Source organism: Acanthochromis polyacanthus, chromosome 16 (genome assembly GCF_021347895.1).
Source record: "Acanthochromis polyacanthus isolate Apoly-LR-REF ecotype Palm Island chromosome 16, KAUST_Apoly_ChrSc, whole genome shotgun sequence".
Lineage (NCBI taxonomy): Eukaryota > Metazoa > Chordata > Actinopteri > Pomacentridae > Acanthochromis > Acanthochromis polyacanthus.
In genome coordinates, this window is record NC_067128.1 from 10,556,192 (window position 1) to 10,576,615 (window position 20,424).

Sequence of the window (20,424 nt, forward strand, 5' to 3'; positions counted from 1 at the left end):
TGCTAAATGGCTGCTTCAACTTTTTATTTGTGAGACAGAACATGCGTTTTCCACTTGACTTTCACATGGAATTCATATACAGTCAGAAAAAAATCGGGAATGTTAAATATTGGAAACAAAATCAAAACAAATATTCAAAATCTTTGTGATGACTCCTGTATGTATTGTTTTGCTAAGACTGATGTTCTTAGCAACAATACTGGTAGTGAAAGAAGTCATTGCGGTCTTCAAAGTGTAATTGTTACTAAACTTGATTTATCTTTCTTTCAGTGGATGATGGTGAGATGGGAGTGCGCAGGTTCATGCGGGAGGTGGTGACTCAGTGGAGGAGTCTGTCCATGGAGGTCCGCAGTGTGAGGAGCATGCTGGAGGAAGTGCTGTCCAACTGGGAGAGGTACACTTCCACTGTAGCCTCCTTACAAGCCTGGCTGGAGGATGCAGAGGAAGCTCTGAGCCAACCAGAAAACATGAAACAGGTATGAGACTCCAAGACGCCCTCCAATGACAATCTAATTTTTACCTTGTTGTTGTGCTCATATGTTGAGAAGACACATCATGAGTAAAAATAAGTGTCAAACTGCTGTATGGATCTGGAGACTTTATACTTTTGTACAATATGGAGGAGTAATTTAAAGACATGAGAGGATTATTTGATGGAAAACAACTCCAAAATGTGTTAATAATTTTGAAACACAGAGGCAAGTTCTTAGGGGTGTAACCGATGGCCGAAGAGAGACTTTAATACTGAATGAAATCCATCGTTACACTTGTTTTTTTTGTGTGAACTGATTAAATATCCCCTCATATAGACATGTATTTGATGGACTCAGATGTCTCGGAGTAGTAGCAATCAAATTTACGTCAGCCCAGTTACAAGCATGTAGTTTTCTAAGACGAATCTTATTAGCAGTCTCCACTCAAGTATCAAATGATCTCTTTGACTTACAACCAGCCACGGAGGATATTCCTGTTGTTGCATTGCCATGGTTACCGCAGATTCACATCCCCACCAAGGATTAGACAGCTAATTACCCCAGTTTTTTATTGTCCTTCCTTTGTTTCTTTCTTTGAATCCATTTCTTTGTTTCTTTTTTGATTAGCTTTCTTTGTTTCTTTCTTTGACACTCATTCTTTGTTTTTCTTAATTTCTTTGTCTCCGTTTCTGTCTGTCTTTTTTTAATGAGCCTGCCTCTCTTCCAGGAGTTTTTCAGGAATCTCAGCCACTGGATGGATCAGCACGCAGCCCTGAACGACGCAGGGAATTTTCTTATTGAAACGTGTGATGAGACTGTGTCACTCGAGCTCAAGCAGCAGCTGCTTCTCTTGAATGGACGATGGAGAGATCTGTTCCTCAAAGTCAAACAAGTAACAAATAAATAAACCACATCTTAAAATACTGTCAGACCAAAAAGCAGAATTGGGTCAAATAGTATGAGACAGATTTATTTTTAGTGTGATTTGGCACAAATTAATTCATACCTGATAGCTGTACATTTTCCACATTCTGAATAATGTTTCTTTTTCACTGCAGTATGCCCATTCAGATGAGTTGGAAAAGTGGAAAAAAGACCACCTGAAGGCTGTTTGGGCCCTGAAAGAGCTGCTAGACACAGCAGAATCCAAGCTCAACGCCCCTGTTCAAGTGTCTTTCCTTAATGTTAGAGCCTTTCTACTCGATGTGGAGGTGAGGGAAGATAAATGCCAGATTGTCTAATACATGTAAAGGTCAGGATAGCACATCGGTACAAGTACAACCCAGTGTATTTGCAGCGATTTCTGTTGATTCACCTGACACTGTTTCATTGTCATTATTTGTGCCCAGTTTACTGGCACCTTCAATGTCTAGTCAGCATTTAGGATCTAAGAAAGCTTAGAAACTCAACATTACACCAACTCCAGGTATATGTTTTTAATCTGTGGGTAGCAAATCACAAGCTGAATAATAATGCACTGATTAGGTCCCGGTTATATTATCATTTGGACTGTAATGAGACGTAGCTGTCAAAGAGACACATTCGCAAACAACCAGCTCCCCAGGCAGAAACATTCATAGAAAATAATGTCATTATCTTCCCCAATTGTTTTACTTCTTAGTAAACTTAGTAAACTCATAAACTTTGAATTAGTAAAAGCTGCATGTCATTGCTGTGATGACAGAACTGTAAACAAAATAATGATATATGTAGTTTTTATAGTGAATGTGCATTCAGTTTAAGAATGTGTGAGATGACCCTTTACCTGCGCATCTCATCTTAGAAGACCAAGCAAAAGGTTGTTGCCATGGAGACACAATACAAGTTGGCTGCCCGCAGTGCTCAGCTCCTTGCCAAGGATGCACCGCAGGATGAGGCTGCCAGGGTCATGGCAACTATGGCAACAGCCAAAAATCAGCTGAGCAAGGTAGGATTTATTTAAGGCTAAACATGGAGGGCAGTGCAATATCTTAAAAAAAAAGCAACAACACACTTTTCTCTATCTGCCAAGTGTTTTTAAAAATCCTTTTAATTTTCCATGTCGTTGTTTAATGACCTGTTTTATGTGTCTCCAGGTGAGAGAGCGGTGTCCCTCCCTGGTTAGGGAATGTCACGTCCTTCTGCCGCTGTTGGAGGAGATGGAGAAACACATCAATGCTTTTTATCAGGCCTTGGAGCGCGCTAGTCGCATCACTGCCACTGCACGAGATCCAGACTCACAGGCACAGGCTCAGCAAAAACTCAAGTGGCAGGTTAGTTAGGATGACAATGAAATGACTAAATTGCCAGTAAATGGGTACTGGATTGAGGCTTGACTGGAAAGCAAAAACTTGCTTTTACTACAAGAGAAGAGTATCATTTTTAAGCTTTTATTCTGCTCTTGTGAAGTCGAGTATGCAGTGAATTGACAATTATGATTAATATCTTGCATAAAATCACAATAATTTTAAATATGTAATAAGTAGTTTAGACATTTTGATTGAACTGGGTAATTGTTTAAAGGCGCTCTGCTCAGTAAAACTGATGAAATTGGTAAAAGTAAGCACTGACGTGTCCAAACCTGCATTTCTGTATTTGTTTTGTCTTCTTCGTAATTCTTCCTGCATCATTAAATTAACATCCAGCTTGGTTGGAAAGGATTCGATATTATAAAATTAACGTTTTACAATATTTTGTTATATTTGTATAAACTAGGGCTGGTCCGAATAGCAGTTTCTGGGCTCCGGATATTTGGGCCCAGTTAATGACAAATATCTGAATATTCGGTTCATTCAACAGAGTAGAGATCCGAGTATTCGGATCTCAAAATTAATATTGGGATACCACCACAATGACTGAATATTTGGATATTCGGATACTTGGGTATCGCCCTACTGTCAACTCACTGAACGTATTTGTGTTCACTTTCTTTCCCGATTGTCTCAGGATTTGTTACACCAGCAGCAAAGCTGTAAACGATGTCTGTCAGTGATTGAGAGGAACCACCACACCATACAGAGGACTCTCTCCACCAGTAAGGTGCTCCGAAACTTCGACCTGTCGTTGCTGCAAAAGAGAGTTGCAGAGATACAAGGCTCAGCGCAGGTTGGTCTGATACATACACTGTACATGTACACATACCAGGATGCCTCAAGGAAGACAGCATTATCCGCAATGCTGATTATAGTAAAGAGATTACAGGAATATCAAAACACCCAGGAGGTAGCTGTGCAGATTAAACTGCGTCTCATTATTCATTTGCTTGATGTAAAACAAATAATGTAATTACACTGTATTACCGAAGAGACCCATTACGATCACTGCTGCTTCCCTCCCATCCCATCAGGCTTTGCTGAAGGAGGTTGGGGAATGGAGAAGGCAGGAAGAGGCTAACAACTGCTTGAGGAGGAGGTTTGAGGAATCACAACAAGAACTGGAGAGAGTGCTAAAGAGAGCTCAGGGCTGCTTGAGAGAGACGGGAGATCCTGAAGAATTACTGAAGAAACACACTGTAAGATCACATCTGAAAACATTTAATCTGCAGAAACGTTACTATTAGCAATTTATACATTTAGGTGTTGTAGTGGTACTGCTTAGCTTTCACTGTTAGCCTGTTTCCAGAATCTCAGAAGAAAAATATTGATGGCCTCTCTTATTTTAGTCCTGTGTTTTTATGCTGCAGGATTTTTTTGGTCAACTGGACCAACGGGTGCTGAGTGTGTTCTTGAAAGCGTGTGATGAGCTGACAGACATCCTGCCACAAGAGGAGCAACAGGGGCTGCAAGAAACTGTCCGTAGGCTGCACAAACACTGGAAGGTCAGGGGTCACCGTGCTTTAACACTCCTTCTAATTACTGTGCATCTCAAGAGACAGCAAGCCGATACATTAACTTATCAGGAAGACCTTTGACACTGACAGAGATCCCTCCTGTCTGTTTCCAGTTAACATGAACTAGTTATATTAAAATGCGACCCTCTCTGTGTTTATTCGCAGTCATTCTAACAGATATTTTTCCTCTGACAGGTGTGATATGACACTGAAATTACTATGCTACTCTCCAGCACTCTGCATCTCCTCTGTCTTTCTTACAGGATATCCAGGGCGAGGTCCCATCTCACCTGCTCCGTCTGAAGGTGGAGGTGGAGCGAAGTCGAGTGGCTGTCATCCTACAAGACTGCCGAGCAGAGCTGGACAGAGAAATGCAAGCCCTGTCAGGCACCTGCACCAGTGAGCAAGTGATCAAAGAGCACAGAGTGAGCCTTGGATTTGGTAGAAACTTAAAACATTTTAAACCAAGAGTGAGAGAAAGAACAAAATCACTTTACGTCGTCATCATTGCCATTCTAGAGCCTCTCACATGCCAACATTTCCTTCTTTTTTATCTTCAGGCTTTCTTCAAGGAACGTAAACCTCTGACTTTGTGTGAGAAGAGGATTAGAAACATGGAGGATCTGTGTCACAAGTTACCCGACAACGACATGGCTTATCGAACGCTTGACTTAACGAGAAGGGGTGTAGAAGAGGTTACGGAACAAATTAGGAGTGCCCACCTTAAACTGGAGCAGCACCCTGATAAATGGAAAGAGTGGAATGAAAGGTAAAGAAATAAAGACTCTTTTTCCAACAATTTATATCGATTACTTTAAGTCAAAACTCACTGTTCCATTTTGTAGGTTCTGTGAGCTTTCTGATTGGCTCTCATCTCAAAGAAGGCAAGTAAGACTCTTGAGAGAGACAGCACTGAACTCCCGTCATCAGGAGCAAGTCGATGCTGCTGTTCAGGTGAGCCAGCACGCTGCTGCCGTAGACACAGACATTTGGTTATGATTTGGTGCATTTTAACTTCAGTGTCCATGTGTTTCCGTCAATTCCAGGCACTGCAGGAAGTAGTGGACGCCCGAGAAGAGAGCCTGCTGTGGCTGAAGAGCCGCCTTACTGGGCTGTCTGAAGTTAGCTCTGAACTAGAAGTCCAGAGACAGAGAACAGCTCTGGCCAAACTCTCGACTGACCTGCGAGGAGTGTTTTCTTCACTCTGTCAGGTATTCCAAGTGTTAAAACTGTTCTTTCTCATTGTTATTTTTCAACAAAACCTGATCCTTTGCCTCTCTGCCACAGTTGGGGGAAGAGGGTTCTGCTATGTTCCAGTATGAGGAGCTGAGGGATGAAGTACAAGGTGCTCTGGAGGAGGTTCTGAGGGCCCGAAAGGAGGCTGAGGAACAGAGCAGCAGGATTCTGAACGCCGATGGCTTGGAGGAGGCCAAACAACTTTACCTCATTCACCAGGTGTGTATTATGCAGAAGCGTAGGTTTCTGTATTAAAATGTCTTACGCTTTATACATTGAAGTATTGTATACAAATAAAATAATAAAAATAATAAAATTGCAATTTACATTATGTCTGGTTTGAGCAAAGAAAACAAAAATGAAGACACTTATTTACCATATTTTTTTTTCTTGTCTGTGAATTCTAGCAACACCTAAAACACCTGCATGCTAACAGGAGAGAGGCTGAGCTTCTGGTGTCACACTGCCGCCAGCTGCAGAAAGGGGAGGTGCTCAGTCAGTCTCTACGGGAGCTGGAGCGAGCTTTCATCGAGGTTGACCACAAATCAGGGGCAAAGGAGCACAATCTGCAGGTAGACAGAGCCTGGATTCTTCTCATGTCAGCGTGACAATATTTGCACATGTCAGTGTCATTGATCATCCACACATTCCCCTGCCGTGATCATTGATTGTGCCGTGTTAAACCATGACCAGATATTGATTATTATGTGGTATGTTAATTTGATTTATCTGCTGTCTTGGGATTTGTTGATGCACTTTAGTCCTTCTCCTCGAATTGATCAGAAAACCTTTGATGAAAAGACACTTCATATCACAGTACCCACATCCCCTATGTGAGATTTTAAAGGTAATTATCTGGTATGAATTTGTACCTTCTAATATAACTTTCTTCTTTCCTTGTCACCTCAAGGCAACTCTGAGCTCTTGGCAAAATTTTGAAGCAGAAAGAGAAACTATTTGGAAGTTTATCACCAATACCAATAATGAACTGCACAAAGAGTTAATTTTTAACAGTCTGGACAGCCTGAGGACTGAACATCAGAATAACAAGGTGTGTATGTGCAGAATGTGTGCATCTATCTGTGCATGCATATTCTTTACGGGAGGTATTTGCGCCTATAATTTCTTAGTTTATTTTTTGTCTTTAGGAACTCCTCGCAAAGGTTTTGGAGTGTTCTGTACGAGCGGATCTGCTCCTGGAGAAGGCAGCAGATATTCAGCTTGGGCCAAAGAATCAGAACCTTCTTCTACAGCAGGCCCAGTCCACCAGAGAGGCAGTCACACAACTTCAAGACCATCTCAACAAGAAGTATGTCACACTCTTCAATTGCAGTGGAATAAGCTGCCACTTTCTCAAACAAAGTCATATTTTCAGGTTCAGTGTGAGAGATCGAGACAGTTTTCAGCGTGCAACAGCAAAACTGCCGATCTGTCATACTGGATTTATGGCGTCTATCTGGTGTTTGTTCTGCTCTATCCACTCTTGTCATTGTTTGTTCTGATTTCTACATAATGGAATGAATTGGATCTTACTTTGTGTCTTCCAGTGTTGTCCAGCTGGAGATAATGTGCGTTCAGTGGGAGCGCTTCAGCAGCAAGTCAGACGCCTTCTCTCTGTGGATCAATGAGAGAGAGCAGGAGCTGGAGGCTGTCAGCACCACCTCCTCCTCGGATCCTTTAGACAAACACATCAGCACCGTTGAGGTATGTCAGGTGTCTCTTTGTATCTAGCATTTCATTCTGTACCTTCTTTTTTATCTCATGGTGTGGGTGGCTCTCCTAATTTTAGGTTTACTCAGAGGCAAGACTTTTCATTACTCCATGTTGTCTGTACACTGTAGTCTTTTTTTTTTTTTACAACTCCTTCAATAATCTTCTTAAATTCACAAATAAAAATACATCATCCAAACGTTTGATAGTAGCTTCAAGTAAAATACGTCACATTGCTGTCTTGTTTGTAGTCTGCAGTATCACTGCTGCCTTAAAATTATTAGGATTAGGATGAAATAAAATGAAATTTTAATCTGACCTCCAGGGAAAATTGGGTCAGCATTGCAGCAAAGGCTTACATGTAGAAAATAAATTGACCATATTTAATAAAATATAATCTTGGCATTCCAGACCTCAGCCATGTCAGTTTCATGATAGTGTTTAGAAAAAAATATCACAAAATTGGAATATCACAACTTAGAAATCCCGAGGCAGACATTTCATTAGTTTGAAAGCACATGCTTTTGAAAACTTATTTTTTTTCTAATCAACTTTTGTGCCGTAACTTTTCTTCTAATAATTTCACATATACTGTCCCTCACTAATATTTCTCTGCTATTTCATCTCTCCAGGTGATGGGGAAAGTTTTAGAAGAGAAAGGAGCCACTCTAGCCCACATGGAGGCTGACTGTGAGGCTTTGTCCAGGTTTGTGACTCCTGGAGAGGCCGGACATCTCGGGGCACAACTCATCCAGATGATGCGGTGCTGGGAAGAGCTGAAGGAGAGAGTAGAGCAGCTGGGCGTGCAGCTCAACCAGAGTGCCTCCTACAGGCAGAGATGCAATGATAACCTTGAACAGGTTCACGGAAAAATGTTGTCAGATTTCTATACTGTAAAAGGTATGTATAAGCCATAATAATCACTGACATGTTTGTCTTTATCAGGTCAAGAAAGCAATTTGTGATCTTAAGGAAAAACTGGACTGTCCAATCACATATTGCGCATCATCATCAGAGACCTACAAACACCTCCAGGATCACATGGTAAGAAAAAAAACACAACTCATGCCTTCATGATACGTCATTATGACAATATGGGCCTTTTGTTTTATTTTTTGTTTCAACGTTTGTGATTGTGAATTCATTTTAATATGATATATTCAAGGGTGTACTTGGTAGTTATTGAGGACTTGATTACAAGTACATTTCCATTTACTCTAGGAGATCTGCCAGGGCATTGAGCAGCTGAAGCCCAGGCTGATGGCTCTGTTTTCGGCCACAAAGAGGTTTGGAGAGGGCAGCCAGCTGGAAGAAGAGGTGGATAACCTCCAGAAGCAACAGACACAGTTAATGGGAAAGGCTGCAGAAAAACAATCTACATTAGAGAGCCTTCTAGCTCTGTGGCAAAGGTACAATAAACAGTCAAATATGCTTGAATTATGCATGTCCTGAAAATTGAACCATTTGAGAAAATAACTACAGTATAAATGCAATGCTTTCCTTGCAAGAAGATGTAGGTGTTAGACAATGAGAATAGAGTGTTGGTTGGTGCCAATCCCATGTTTCTATTGCCTTAATATCAGCTAAGTTTTTTTTTTTTTTTTTTACCATACTAGAGACCCAAGCATGAGTCCTTTCCCACTGTACAGTATGAAGATTTGTCTGTTTAGTCATCATAAATTTATCGAACAATTCTCTCACTTCACTTTCGTCTGAGGTTTCTTCTTGTCAAAAGGGAGATTTTCCTCCCCACTGTCAGCAAGGGCTTTCACAAAGTGGGGTTGTTAGGTTTCTCTTTACGATGCTTTCAGGTCTCGATCTTACTACGTAAAGTCGCTAAGGTAACTTATGTTATGATTTGATGCTATAAAATAAAATTGAGCTCTGAGGTGCCTCACTGCGTGGAGTATGTGGTGTGTCTCAATATTTCACATTGCAAAAAAGCAGGAAATATAAAATGTATTATAAGAGAGAGCAAAATCTGTTTTTTTTACTATTCTTTAGCCTTTCTTTTTTGCTTTCTGTCTCCCTGTCGCCTGTGGTCTCTGCTCACACATGTATCTTATTCTAATTGTATAAATATTGCTATTTCCCCTTTTCTTGAGCATGTGCTCTTCCTGCTGAATCCTTCGCTCTATGCCAATTTCCGCTTATATTTTCCGAATCATTCTCTCATCTTAGTGTGATGTAGAATAGTGAGAGTTTGTCTTTGACGCAATCTTTCTGTTCGCCTGTCAGCCGTTGCATTTTTATTCTAATTATATGCTTTTCTTATCGCTTTCTTTGCCGCACAATAGACTCTCCAAAGAATTGTTTATTATTCGTGAGGAGAAAATAATGATCCAGTCACATGGTGACTTTTAAAGTGTTAACGCTTTGGTGCTTGCTTTTTAGTATTTACCCACCCAGTGAGTCTTTTTTTCTTTTCTTTTTTTAAAATGTGCTCAATTATCCTTTTGCTGCTAAACTATGGCAGGCTTTATGTGTGTGTGTTTGTGTATCTGAGCTGTGTTTTTTTATGTAGTCAGCCTCATCCTCATCCCTGCAGGTATATGTATAAGGGATTACTTGCAGCACTGTGTGCTTTGGCGAGATATGGTTGCCCCATTCTGACCCTGTCACTGATACTGAGCCATGGTCAGATAAAAAAAAAAAAAATACCACAGACAGTATCGCTGTGTGTGTCATTGTGCATGTGTATGAACCTCTTAGGCTGTTACTGGTATCCATCTATTGTGCTGCTCACATTTTCTTTTATTTGAATACATGCCACATTTGTACTTACAGATTTGAAAAGGAGAATTCGTCGATGAAAAGCTGGCTGGACAGGTGTGAGTCTGTGTGCTGCCCAGACACTCAACTCCTCTCTGCAGATAAAGCAAAGCTTAGGAATGAACTACAAAATGTGCAGGTAAAATCAGTTAGCTATTCATTTTTTTGTCTGCACAAAAAGGAATGAGTTTTGTTCTGTTGTTTGATTAGTTTTTGAATTGCATAATTTTTGTATATTTACTCACCAATCCAGGAAATGCAGAGGGAGACCCCGTCCTATGAGGCTCTTCTCCAGGGTCTTGTGAATCTCAGGCTTTGTCTGTACCCCACAGCACCCGAAACTTGTATTCAAGAACTCAGTGATGATCTCATGCAACTACAGCAGAGATGCAATTCAGCACAGAACAGCATATCGCACAGGTATTTGTTTTTATGTTACTATTTTATAAATTATGTACATCTAGTTACCAATACATGACTGGATTCATACATTTATCTAATACAAGCTTACCCAAGTTGCAAAACAGTAATCAGGGTCATATTCTTAATCCAAATTGCCCTCCATCTGTCCTTTAGGCTTCAGCTGCTGGACTTGCAGTTGGAGCAGTTGGAGCAGTTTGATCAGGCGCTGCAGAGCGTGGCCCAAAGGAGTGAAAACCTTCTGTCTGGCTTGAGAAGCTCTTCCCAGGTTGATATTGCTGATCTTGAGGCTGCACTTGCAAAGCTGAAGGTGAGAAATCAGTAATTTGCTGTCAACTGTGATGTTTTTTGTAGGTTTTCTTAGAGCAGTTACAGTAGTCAAGTTTATATTGATTGCTGTTCGAGCTAATATAAATGAATCTAATTGAACCCTCTTGTTGCAGGAGCATGAGACACAACTACAGGAGAATGTGTCACAGAGAGAAACTCTCCATCAAAAAGAGGCCACCCTGCTTTGCAGTTCCACCCTGGAGGCCCAGCAGCAGCTGCAGGGCTGGAGAGAGGACTGCCTACAACCCCTCAGTGAATCCCAGCGCCTCCTGCTCCTCCGTAAAGAGTGCCTTACTGAGTTAAAGACTTTCATTGAGAAGCATGGAGCAGCAACCAGTGCTGTGCGCCACCTTCATGAGGCTGTGGAGGGCAGGGGGAGCTGGGATCGCTCCAAAGCTGAAGAGCTGCATCATGGAATAGGGGAAGTGGCTAAAGATGTGGCTCGGCTTGAGGCAGGGGCCGTCGGGTTAGATGGGCAGCTAAGCAAAGCACACCTGCACCTGTGTGGAGCAGAGTGGAGGGGCTCCAAAGATGTGAGCCATCCTCAGGGACGAACATCTTGTAGAGGACAGGTAGTGGCCCTGACACTGGCTCTGGAGGAGGTGCAGAGGGGCGTGGGATGGAGGCAAAGTGAAGCAGATGCCTTAGGGGCCTTGTGGAGCTCTTTCAGAGAGAGGAGGGAGGAGGTGATGAAGAATTTAAAGAAATTGGAAGACAATGCAAACCAGGAGGGGACCAGAGAGAGCTCTGTACAAGCCTTTCAAAACAGGTATAAATATGTATTACTCAACACACCTAAACTAATAGACATATTAGGATATTTAGTATCACCATTTCTATAGCAATATTTGTGTTAATCCGTTACAAATTGTAAACATTGAAATAGCTTTTTGTTCCTCTAGGCATATCATTTTCAGCTTCTTCGATTCTCTTTTATGCTAACCATGGATAATAACTTATCTCTTATCATAATAACTTAACAGACAATATATGTATTTTATGGCAAATCGCCCTCATTTGACTCAACTTACCTTCTTCATTTGGATTAAAAGCCTGGTTTTACTGAATTAATTTGACTCATTGTTTTTCTACAAAATATTATTTCTCAGCCTATGAGTCATTTGTTTCCTTTAATACATGCTGATAATATAGTACTTCTTCTTTTAAATGCACCTTGTAAGCTTTTGATTCAGACACCATATTCCAAACTCCTCAAGAATATGTTAATATACTGTATATTACTGAAAACTAAACCACACGTGGGCAAATCCATTAAAATTTGATCTCCTGAAAAATGAGATATATTATGTTGGGCTCAGGCGAGTAATCCCTATTGTTTTCTTCTGGATCTATTTCTCCCAGGCTGCGTTTCTTTGTCCAGCTGGAGGATGAGCTCCAGTCCCTGCAGCACTCCCAACGGTGGTTAGAAGAGAAGGGAAACCAGCTGGCCCGAAGAGACAGTGAGCTGGCAGGAGAAGCTCTCAGGGAGGTAGCTCTGGTAAAGACAGCCTGGGAGAATGTCAGTACACTGATCACCAACAGGTACGGATTAGAGATGGTGGAGACTGATTTTGACTCTTTCACGCAGTTTGAAGTCTTTTGCTGTTTGTGATTTTGGTTCTCCAGTTTTCATTACCACTTGAAAAGTAATCGCTGTATCCCTGTTTCTACATGCAGTCAGGAACAGAGTGGCACTGTGGTGGATCTTCTTCGTCGGTTCTGCCACTTGAAGTCACTCCTCGCCACAGTTGTGGAGAATGCTCAGGCTGTAGCTCACAACCTGCCTGACCATAACCATACTGCTCAGGAGGCTAAAAGGACTTTTACACAAGTCAGTATCTTTTTGTTTTTCTCTGAAATGCATTATTATTGTTGAATTTTCTGCTTTGTCTTGTTAAATATGCCACTGAGACGTTATCAGGGCAGTCAAGACAGAATGTCCGTTGTTCTAAGAAACCTCTGCTGTAAATGGTAACCGTAAAAACAACCATGTTAGCCATTTAGATGCACAAGTTATAGGATCCCGGTTCCAGGTGCATATTAGCTTGCTGTGAGGCTGGTGCCTCATTGCCAGGGATTTCCCGGATGTGATAAGTCAAAGTGTCATGGAAAAGGTCGATTACTTTCCTGATAAATTGGGTTGTTGGATTTGTTGTTCTCCTGTGCAAAATATGTATGTCCAAAACATCCTCTTTTAATGAGCTGAGAACAAGATGTTTTCACCTGTATGACTCACCGTTCTGGTTATTCAGTGAGTTTATTTTATAGGATGCAGAAGAATTTTTTTCAGTCCATCAGGGAAGTTTAAACAAACATATATTGCTTTTACTGGGTGGTAACAAGTTAAATGTGCATTAGTTATCCTGCATATTATTAAGTGATGTTAAGTCTCAATCTGATGCATCTCAGTGATTAAAAACTGGTCTTCCTTCCACTTTGCACTGTTTCTCTCCCTCTAGTGGTGGCCTGTTGTCATTCTCTCTGCTCTCCTCTCTGTCCCTGCAGCATGAGGCCATTCAAGCTGAGCTGAAAGAAAAACAGGAAGACATGGATCTCCTCATCAGCACAGTCGAAGACCTGCAGAGAGAGCTGGCGAAGGTTCCCACCTCTGATATGGGCTCCATCCAGACAGACATGGAGACACTCAGAGATCAGTGGCTGGTGGTGAGTTGGACTTGATGTCATGTGTGGTGCTTTGAAACTGCTTTATTAGAAATGTAGACAACGACAAAAGTCACTCAATTAATTTAGATAAATGCATGAAAGATTAACATGCTAGACTTGTATAATCAGATATTTTAAAGAAAAATATTTGTGAGTATTGTAGCATTAACAAATTGACCACAATTCCATCCATTAATATTTTGTTCAAAAAGTCAATAGTCCATATTGTTTTACCCGAGTGTGGAAGGGTAATATGATAATGATATGAAGAGCATAAAGAAATGTGTTGTATTGTTTACTGTGGCTTTGAAAAAAATCTATTATAACGTCCACAATCCAGCTCTGCCAAACACTTGCACCATTACTCATTTAATGATCTTTATTTCTCTTCTTTTCCCTCATTTTTTATTTATTTTTTTACATTTTCTCCTCTTTTGGGAGTTAGTTGGCTGCTCAGCTGTCACAAATGAGACAGAAAAATAAACAAGTCTAGACAGGTTATCTGCCTTTCTGTGTCTCTCTCACTTCTCACTCCCACATCTGTCAAACTAATTAAGCGGCGATTTTCTTCCATCTCCCAGTTAAGCATACCATCCCTTGTTACAGGGAGACTGAGAGAAAGCTGAAGACAAAAGAGAGGGGTCCATCCTCTCCTGTTGATTGAGCTGTATTTTGTTCTGTGCTCAAACAGGCTGCTGGTGTGTGTTCTTTCAGGTCTCAGAGAAAATACGAACCAACACAGAGAGACTCGGCTACTGTGTGTCACTTTGGGATGACCTGAAGGCCATGGAGCAGGACATCAACCAGTGGAGCGCCCCCTCCATCGCTGATCTCACTGACACCATCACCAGTCTAAGCAACAAGGAGAAGACAGAGGCCCATCTTGCCACCTTTCAGGTCAGAGCACACTGGGCCGTCTGCAGAACAGAACGTATGAGTGATGATGGTGGTGTAATGTTCACTGAATTGGGAGTGGGCGTGATTTAATTGTCTTGCACTTTGATCTACAGGCTGAGGTTGAAAAGAGGGAGCAGAGGCTGGACGTCCTGCAGGAGAGAGTGACGGAGCTGAAGGAGCAAGCCAAACTGCAGGAAACCCCATTACAAATGCAGGTGAATATGGCGAGAAGTAAAGGAGTTTTCTCAAATATGCAACGGAGGCTGCAGCTTTTCTAAATAACAGCAATGATAATATTGTAATAATGATGAGAACTGAAAACTGCTAAATATGGATAAATTTATAACATAGTAGGGTGAAGATTTTACGCCCTCTAGTTCACATTTAATTATACACAAAAACTGAAGAAAATACTTTTATTTTGCTTAGTAATATGGATTTTTTTTTCCCCCAAAATCCGTTAATAGTAAAAAGTATTCAAGCAAACCTCTTGAATCTTTAATGTTTGCTTTTAGAAAACACATTGTAAGTGATGTATTATGTCAAAGTATTCATGTGTGAAGATGTGCGGACTGTGGATGCATTCATGTTGCCGTAATATGGCTCAGCAGCATCTGCAATAGTTTTATAGTACATTAGGGAATATTTGCACTGATTCATTCCTCCTTTATTGAAAGCATTTCATCCTTTTAATTTTTTTGCTGGTTTACTTCTTATTGTAAAAACGACAAGAACCAGTTGCAAACCTCTACTCTACAATACAAACTCATAGTATGTGCCCTTGTTGGTCACCCATGGACTGTCATTGTTATAGATTTCTGAGAAATTAAACTTTTTCTTCTGTATTTAAACTTTTCCTAACATATTAAGGCATAGGTGTAGGTCGGTGAGATTTCTGTGTTTGTTTTGTTGTCAGCCTTGATACTTCAAATTGCTCCTTGATTGACATATGAAGTATTTTGAAACTGAACTGAGAAAAAGTGTGTGTAGTATGTACAGAAAAGGAACATGCATGCATGATTCTACAAAACGACATTGCTGCGTCATACTTCGTAGAAAATTAAATATACTCTTCAGTGCCTTTGTGCTATGTAAAGCTGACTGTAAGATGTGGCTTACTGATTTTATTGAACCAGGTTCTGGAGTCAGATCTGAGGAAGAAGATGGCCCATGCGCAGGAAGTGTACAATCAGGCCAAACACACTCTGACCTACTTCAACTTCCAGAAGCAGCGACTGGAAGACCTCATGTCCCAGATGGCCGAGCGGCTGGAGGCGGTTGAAGGTTCCTTATCTGATCTCACCGAAGCTACTTCCCTTGAAGACATTAGTACAGTTAAGGTATGGAATGAGTCTGTCTCAAAAACACACTAAGTTTAAGTGCAGTGTCCAATTGTTTATTTTGTTGTTTCTGTTGCTTTTCTTCTTTCATTTATAGAAATTTGTATTACTTCCAACTTCCAACCTCTAAAATAAAGTGAAAAAGACATGATCTATGTGTTTTGTTGCCTTAATTAGCGACATTCCTTATAAAAGTAGCCAATTATTATATGACAGTTGTTATTGTTCCAGCAGGACACTCACCATAAAAGATAATGATAATGATCAATTCTAAAAACCTTTATGCATTACACAAATGTGACCTTACTCAGGACAATAGATCAGACAAACAACAGAACCCCGTCTTTTAGGCTGTCAGAACATTTTATTTTAGAACACTTCTGTGTGATAGACACAGTACAACAGACACAGATAGGGGGATTTACTGTAGATGTGTCTGTATTGTTCCACCACCAGCCATAATAACGAATGCGCTCAGGCTCTCACTCTTTATTTCTTACTATGTTTCATTTACAGGATCTGCAGAGCGTTGTACAGCAACAGAGGGAAGACATGGACTCGGCTAGAGATGCCCTGACTGCCCTGTGCAGATCACACCCATCTCAGGAGCTGTCACTCCTCTCCTCTGATCTCACTTCCATTGCCAAGCGAACAGAGGCTGTTGCCCAACGCTGTAACAAGACCAGAGGAAACCTGCAGGATGGGCTACAGCTCCACTTCAATGGTAAAAGATTTCATTTATCAGCTTTGGTATGAGGAGTTCTGTCCTGATGGTGCATCAGATGCTTATAGAGAGGACTAAATTTTTCTTTATCCCAAATATATTTGGTGATTTATCTCATAGTTAAATTATGTAGTTACCGTAACTCATTTCCTGATGAGGATAAATTAGAATTTTAATAACACTTTAAGCCTCATAATTAACCAATTAAACAGTACACTATTACACGAAGCAATGTCATTGTCCATGTTAGTAGTGCAACAGATTTGGTGTTGATTATCCCACATTTTTCCCCAGAGCACACTCAATCCGCCCACTAAAACTCACACTCCATTCACACACACTGCCAGGTACACCGGTGCACTCTCAGTGCTCCGACACACACCTGTGCCTCGGAGAGTAATGTCACATCTGTTCTCGAGGGAGTCATTTTGGGCTTGTTACCAAGGCAACCTAGCACTGCATAGCATGGACACGCCCACACTTCCCATCTGCCTCAACACATTGCCTCTTCTCGCCTTCAGGTTCCTCCACTTTTAAGTCTTTTCCACCGTTATTTGTCACACGTCAGTTTTCCTCAACTTGTCACCATATAATTCAAGGAGGATTCAAGGATGTTCGTTCTTTCCGTTTCTCAAAGCAGAGCTCGTCCAAGACTTCCAGTTGTGGCTCACTGATTTGAAGTTGGAGCTAAAAGAATGCTCTAACCAATCAGGAGATGTTGTCGTCCTTGGAGCCAAGTTGCAAAGGCTAAAGGTATTGATTTATGTCATACTTTTTATACTGTCTTTGCTATGATGCAGTTGTTAGGACGTTGCGATAAGCCAAAAACCTCTCTGTATCTGTAATGATTTAATTTGTAGGTTATAATTTTATCATTGCAAATATTTAAATTAATATTTAACAATAAATTTGGGACTTTACATTTAATTTAGTATCAATATTGGACTAAGATAAACCTATGTCTCAACCTAGGTTGAGAATGACACAAAGGGATTGCACTGAAAGCACAAACACTCCCAGAGAAGTAATTTTTTGAAGCTTGGAAATTTTGCTCATGTGAAAAATGTTATAAGTCCTGATCTGAAGGTTGTGGATTTTGATTTCTTCAATTTAGCAGGTACATCAGTTTTTATTAGTAAAATGTTTCTCTTCCTACATCCACAGGTGTCAATTGAGCGGACGTCAGAGGGTGAGGAACGTCTCTCTCAGGTTTGTGAGGAGGCCAAGAAGCTCCAGCTCCATCTGCCCAAAGCTGGAGCAGCACAGGTCCAAGACAATCTCTCCTTCTGTCAGAGAGAGTGGAGGAACTACCTCGACAGCTGCTCTCAAAACCAGCAAGACTTGGAAGAGAGCATTGACCTTCTGAAAAAGTAAGTTATTGCTCTTGGCATTTCTTACATTTTATGCCAAGGAATTTTAATTAAATATAAACTCACCTCTTGCCTCTTCTCTCCCTCCCCCTCTCCATTCCTAGTTTTGATGACTGCGTGGAAGGTATAAGAGACTGGCTGAAGCAGATGGATGTCAGCCTCAAGAGTGAGCCTGTTATTGGGGCAGACAGCCAGCAAGGAGCCCCAGATACCACTGAAGAGCTGGAGAAGATGGAAGACCTCCATAAGGAACTGATAGCAAGAAGGTTTGTATATGTGGGCATCTGGGGCCATATGTTATACATGCTATACCTTCATCTGTTAATTATTCTGAGGGATAACATATCCATTTCTTCTGTAAGGGAATCTATCGAGCGCCTCTGTCAGGAGGCCCATGCTCTGTCAGAAGCAGGCCGGGGGTCAGGAGGAGAGGTCAGAGTGACAGGCCAGCTACAGATGGAGCACCAGGCCCTGCTGAGAGCAGCCAGGGAGAGGCTGCGAGGCTGCCAGGAGAGCCAGGCCTTTGGTGAGACCCTCCTGGGAGTCTGGGCCTGGCTGGAGGAGATCCAGGAGCGACTGGGTACAGTAGACAGCACAATGGGGACCAAAGAGCAGTTAGAGCAGAGGCTGGAGACTGTGCAGGTGAGAGGGAGTTTCACTAGGAGTCTATCCATACCTGTAATTTTCATAAAATATAACTAGTTTATGAAATGCATAAAGTGATTGTAAGGATCCATTGAGCATACACATATTTTTTTCTTCACTGCGTAATCAATTTATTTTATTCTATCATAGTTTTTAAAAAAAGTCTACTTCTATTACAATATACAATTGTTCCAATGAACACAAGAGGGGGCTGTTTGCTTAAGAAACTTTTCCACTTAAAATTCTGATGTCTAAATCCAATTCACTATGATGTCTGTTTGCACAGGACATCCTGCTTTTAAAGGGAGAGGGGGAGGTTAAGCTGAACATGGCGATGGGTAAGGGTGAGCTGGCCCTGCGCAGTTATGGAGCTGCCGGACAGGAAATGGTCCGCTCTCAGCTGCAGGAGGTGGAGGATGCGTGGGCCACACTACTTGTGACCGCAATGAGCTGCCACAGGTAGACTCTCACCTTGAAGTATTTCCCGCAATATACTCTGATGACATTATTCCAGTGTATATAGAGTACACACAGGGTGCAGTTAATAACTCCAAAACAAGCAGTCCTATCATTGCAGACACTGTATCTGTTCTGTGTTAACTGTAATCGTGTTTAATTTAGCCATTGTTTACGTTCTTTTTTATGTGACGTAAAATATTTACCTGTGGACATTTTTGAGGCCATTTAACTTTGTGCCAAAAATCCTCTCTGCTGGGAATAGTTTTTTTTCATCTTGATAAATTAATGTGTCAGTGCTATTAATTACCATTAGGTTAAATACATAATGAGAAGTATTTGTCTCATTTTGTAATGCTGATTGATGTGTCATAGTGTGTGCTCCTCTGTGTACGTGTGCGCGCATGACAACATGCACATGCACTGGCTTGTGCGTGTGTGTTTAATTGAGCAATTATGGCCCCTCCAAGAAAAAATTGATCTCATTAGGGACTTAATGGAGGATGGCAAACAGTGGGTCACACATGGGGTGTGTTTGTGTTTTAAGGGGAAGGGGATAACAGGAGGCGAGGGGTAGCAGGTGAAATAGAGATGCATGTGTGTGTGAGTGTGTGGATATTGGCGTTATTTGTACATGCAGGGGTAACAGATGGCAAGGAAAATTATGGGTGTGTATCTGTGTCTGTGTATGTTTGAACCTCTCGATAAAAGGGGATAAAAGGCAATAAGCCAGTATTGCTGACAGTTTACGTTTCTTGCGCCTGTCATGGGTCTGAAATATACACTGTAGCGGTGTAAGAGAGTCAAAAAGCATACACTGTGTTTTTGTCTTGATTATCATATATACAATGAGTGAAGAATATAGGAGTTTAAAGTATTTAGATTACACATACATTTGTATAAATGTCATGTTTTTCCTACTTTTACACATTTTTAGCTATATGTTTAATAACAATCACAGATCAAACACGCCAAACAAGTCTTTACTGTCCATTAAAAATGTGTTATTATTTTACAAAGTAGGTTGTATATTCTTTGCACGTGCATGCATTGGATATTCTACACATGTTTTTGTCTGTTCAAACTGTATAATTCCTTTATGTGCCAGTCACACACTGAAACCGAGATCTACTGTCTTCCCTGCAGTCGATTAGAGTGGACTGTGTCTCAGTGGGGAGGATATCTTGAGAGTGCTGCCCAGCTGCGGTGTTGGATGGAGGCTGTTGAGCGGGAGGTGTGTGCCCCTCTCACACCCCAGCCAGGACCCAGAGAAAAGGCATCACAGCTGGAGAGACTGAGAGCCCTGCTGGCTGACCTTGAAGACCACCAGATGGCGCTATCCAGCCTGGAAGAAAAAGCCAGAGAACTGTTCAAGAAAACTGGTGATGCCAGCTTTAACCATGGTGCTCGTACCCAGCTGCAAATGCAGTTTGATGATCTCACAGCTTTGGTGGAGGTATGAAGGACTTTATTTTATTCTTCAATATAGAAGAAAAAGATCTTGAACCTCTTTCAGCTTAGTTTTTGCTGTAATATTGCCAACTTCTAAAGCGTAAACCTCATTTGTGTTAATTCTGTA

General features: G+C 41.2%; 1 protein-coding gene across 1 annotated transcript in view; it reads left to right on the top strand.

Moving 5' to 3' along the window:
- Positions 1-20,424, top strand: part of syne1a (spectrin repeat containing, nuclear envelope 1a) — a 131,769-nt gene that overhangs the window by 22,271 nt on the left and 89,074 nt on the right. The window contains 37 exon segments of the mRNA XM_051960973.1: positions 271-476; positions 1,201-1,365; positions 1,532-1,684; positions 2,257-2,400; positions 2,549-2,725; positions 3,399-3,557; positions 3,799-3,963; positions 4,135-4,269; positions 4,545-4,706; positions 4,842-5,050; positions 5,127-5,235; positions 5,328-5,492; positions 5,569-5,736; positions 5,925-6,089; positions 6,428-6,568; positions 6,666-6,826; positions 7,065-7,221; positions 7,860-8,087; positions 8,173-8,271; positions 8,449-8,636; positions 10,015-10,138; positions 10,253-10,419; positions 10,576-10,729; positions 10,863-11,518; positions 12,112-12,291; positions 12,427-12,580; positions 13,255-13,413; positions 14,128-14,310; positions 14,424-14,525; positions 15,447-15,650; positions 16,167-16,374; positions 17,015-17,127; positions 17,539-17,744; positions 17,849-18,010; positions 18,107-18,386; positions 18,676-18,848; positions 19,992-20,301. Coding sequence (XP_051816933.1) covers positions 271-476; positions 1,201-1,365; positions 1,532-1,684; positions 2,257-2,400; positions 2,549-2,725; positions 3,399-3,557; positions 3,799-3,963; positions 4,135-4,269; positions 4,545-4,706; positions 4,842-5,050; positions 5,127-5,235; positions 5,328-5,492; positions 5,569-5,736; positions 5,925-6,089; positions 6,428-6,568; positions 6,666-6,826; positions 7,065-7,221; positions 7,860-8,087; positions 8,173-8,271; positions 8,449-8,636; positions 10,015-10,138; positions 10,253-10,419; positions 10,576-10,729; positions 10,863-11,518; positions 12,112-12,291; positions 12,427-12,580; positions 13,255-13,413; positions 14,128-14,310; positions 14,424-14,525; positions 15,447-15,650; positions 16,167-16,374; positions 17,015-17,127; positions 17,539-17,744; positions 17,849-18,010; positions 18,107-18,386; positions 18,676-18,848; positions 19,992-20,301 — 6,791 coding nt within the window.